Source organism: Pteropus alecto, unplaced genomic scaffold, assembly GCF_000325575.1.
Source record: "Pteropus alecto unplaced genomic scaffold, ASM32557v1 scaffold164, whole genome shotgun sequence".
In the NCBI taxonomy this organism is placed as follows: domain Eukaryota; kingdom Metazoa; phylum Chordata; class Mammalia; order Chiroptera; family Pteropodidae; genus Pteropus; species Pteropus alecto.
In genome coordinates, this window is record NW_006439568.1 from 20080786 (window position 1) to 20082607 (window position 1822).

A 1822-nucleotide genomic window follows, 5' to 3' on the forward strand; every position below is an offset into this window, starting at 1 on the left:
TTGTCTTTTGAGAATCTCGTAATTCTCATCGTGGACCCATTTACTCTTCTTAAATCTTTGCTAAGTCACTAGAGTCATTACCTTGAGCCCTTTCCGTCTCTGTACAAGTGTTGGTTGTCACATTTCCCCCCTTATTCCAACTTATAAGGCTAACATACCACCTATAAAAATCTTAAAAAGTTCTTTTACTTGGCAAGCTCTCTCTTTTCATCCTCTATGGCTCTAATGGCTTTCCTCTCCAAACTTCTGAGAGATGGTCGAAGACAGTAGAGCTTGACGTCACACAGGCAACATGGGTAGAGATCGCAGAGGCCACAGGAGCGTGATCGCTTTGAATAGCAGAGGCAGTACGGGTACGGGTGCAAGTCGCAGCAGCAGTACGGGTGCATATACAAGTCGCACAGGCATCGTGTGCTGAGTTCGTCGATGCATCTCAATTGTCTCAGTTCTCTGTCCACCTTCTTTATGTCCCTTCTAACACTGTCCAAAAGACAACTCAGTGCAGCCATTACAGTCACACCTTATTGTTCTGTGAGTACCTTTCGGAAATGGCACTCGAGGGGAAAAAATTGTTCTAAGCTCTTCTCAGAAGTTTCTTTTAAAAATAAATGAGGCACACATGATTCACTTACTTTAAAGCTTGTGTTCTATGACCTCATCACCCTCTGAGTATGTCATAGTCTTTTGGTTACCATGTGAACTGTGCAAAGTCATGGCCTCCAGAGACCCTCCTTACAGTTACAAAGCTACTCCAGAACTACATTAATACTGAGATTTCTCTCACCTTGAAGTTAGATGGGTCCCCCAAGCAATCACAACTCTTCAGGGTTCATGGGGTTCAAGTTTTAATGTCCTTGATTTCTGTGTGTATATGCCCTGAGGACTAGCCATGGCTGTGAAGATCTTAGCGTGGGTGCCTGAAGGAGCTGCCTGGCTCCTTTCTCCGCACTCTTTTAGCTGCTCTAGCCTTGACTTGACACGGAGCGTTGTCCCTTATACTATAGGATTTATTTTGGCCCCTAGTCTCTCTATAAGTAGGATATAAAGAACTTTCCCCTGCTCTCCTTACAAAGTCATCTTTAAGTCAGCCTTTGTTCTTGACCTTCTGAGGCCCAAGTCTCCGAGTCCTGCCCTTTCTTTACTAACTGGAGTCTTGGCTGTCTTGGGACATCAGTTTTCCAGTGGCTAACGTCCTGCTCTTAAGCACCCATCTCTCAATGTGAAGGATCCTGTCCTTGGTCACACCGCCCAGCAACTACACCTCTGGTCTTGTGTCCAAGCCTCCAGACACCTTGTCCCTGAGTGCTTCCCAAGTATTGGTCCTTGGTACTCTTGTAACCAGCTGCCTAAAACCGCACTTGGGTGGGTTTCCCCTGCTTCCAACTGGATCAACACACTGGACCTCAGGCTCAGCCTCAGCCTTGGCTTCAGCACAACTACTCTTCTGGGCCCGTCTCCTTAAGCTGCTATCCAGCTCTTGAATCCTCCTTTTGTGGACTAAGACGTAGGGTATTTGAGGACAGGTGGTTGGATATGACACTGGAGAGGGAAATGAGGGCCAGGTTTAAAGGGACTTGTGGGCCAGCTAAGGAATTTGAACTTTATTTTGAGCACAATGAAGAATCACTGATTTTCTTTTCCGTGAAGAGAAGTTGAAAGGTAAGTCTGACAGTTATACTGAAGGTGCATTGTAAGGGGACGACAGTAGAGGTGTCTTCTGCTGGAAGGCAAGAGACGCAAAAGCCTAGACTGGGATCCTGGCTACAGGGATGGCAAGATGGAAGCCAATGGGATCACCCTCCACTGCAGCCAGAGTGATTTT

The 1822-nt window shown here is 46.5% G+C and overlaps 1 protein-coding gene across 1 annotated transcript in view; it reads right to left on the bottom strand.

Annotated features, from left to right (window-relative positions):
* Window positions 1-618, bottom strand: part of ODF1 (outer dense fiber of sperm tails 1) — an 8757-nt gene extending 8139 nt beyond the window's left edge. The window contains exon 1 of the mRNA XM_006916639.1: window positions 190-618. Within this exon, the coding sequence (XP_006916701.1) occupies window positions 190-509 (320 nt within the window). The 5' untranslated portion in view covers window positions 510-618. The remainder of the gene's footprint in view (window positions 1-189) is intronic.
* Between the last annotated feature and the right edge of the window lie 1204 nt (window positions 619-1822).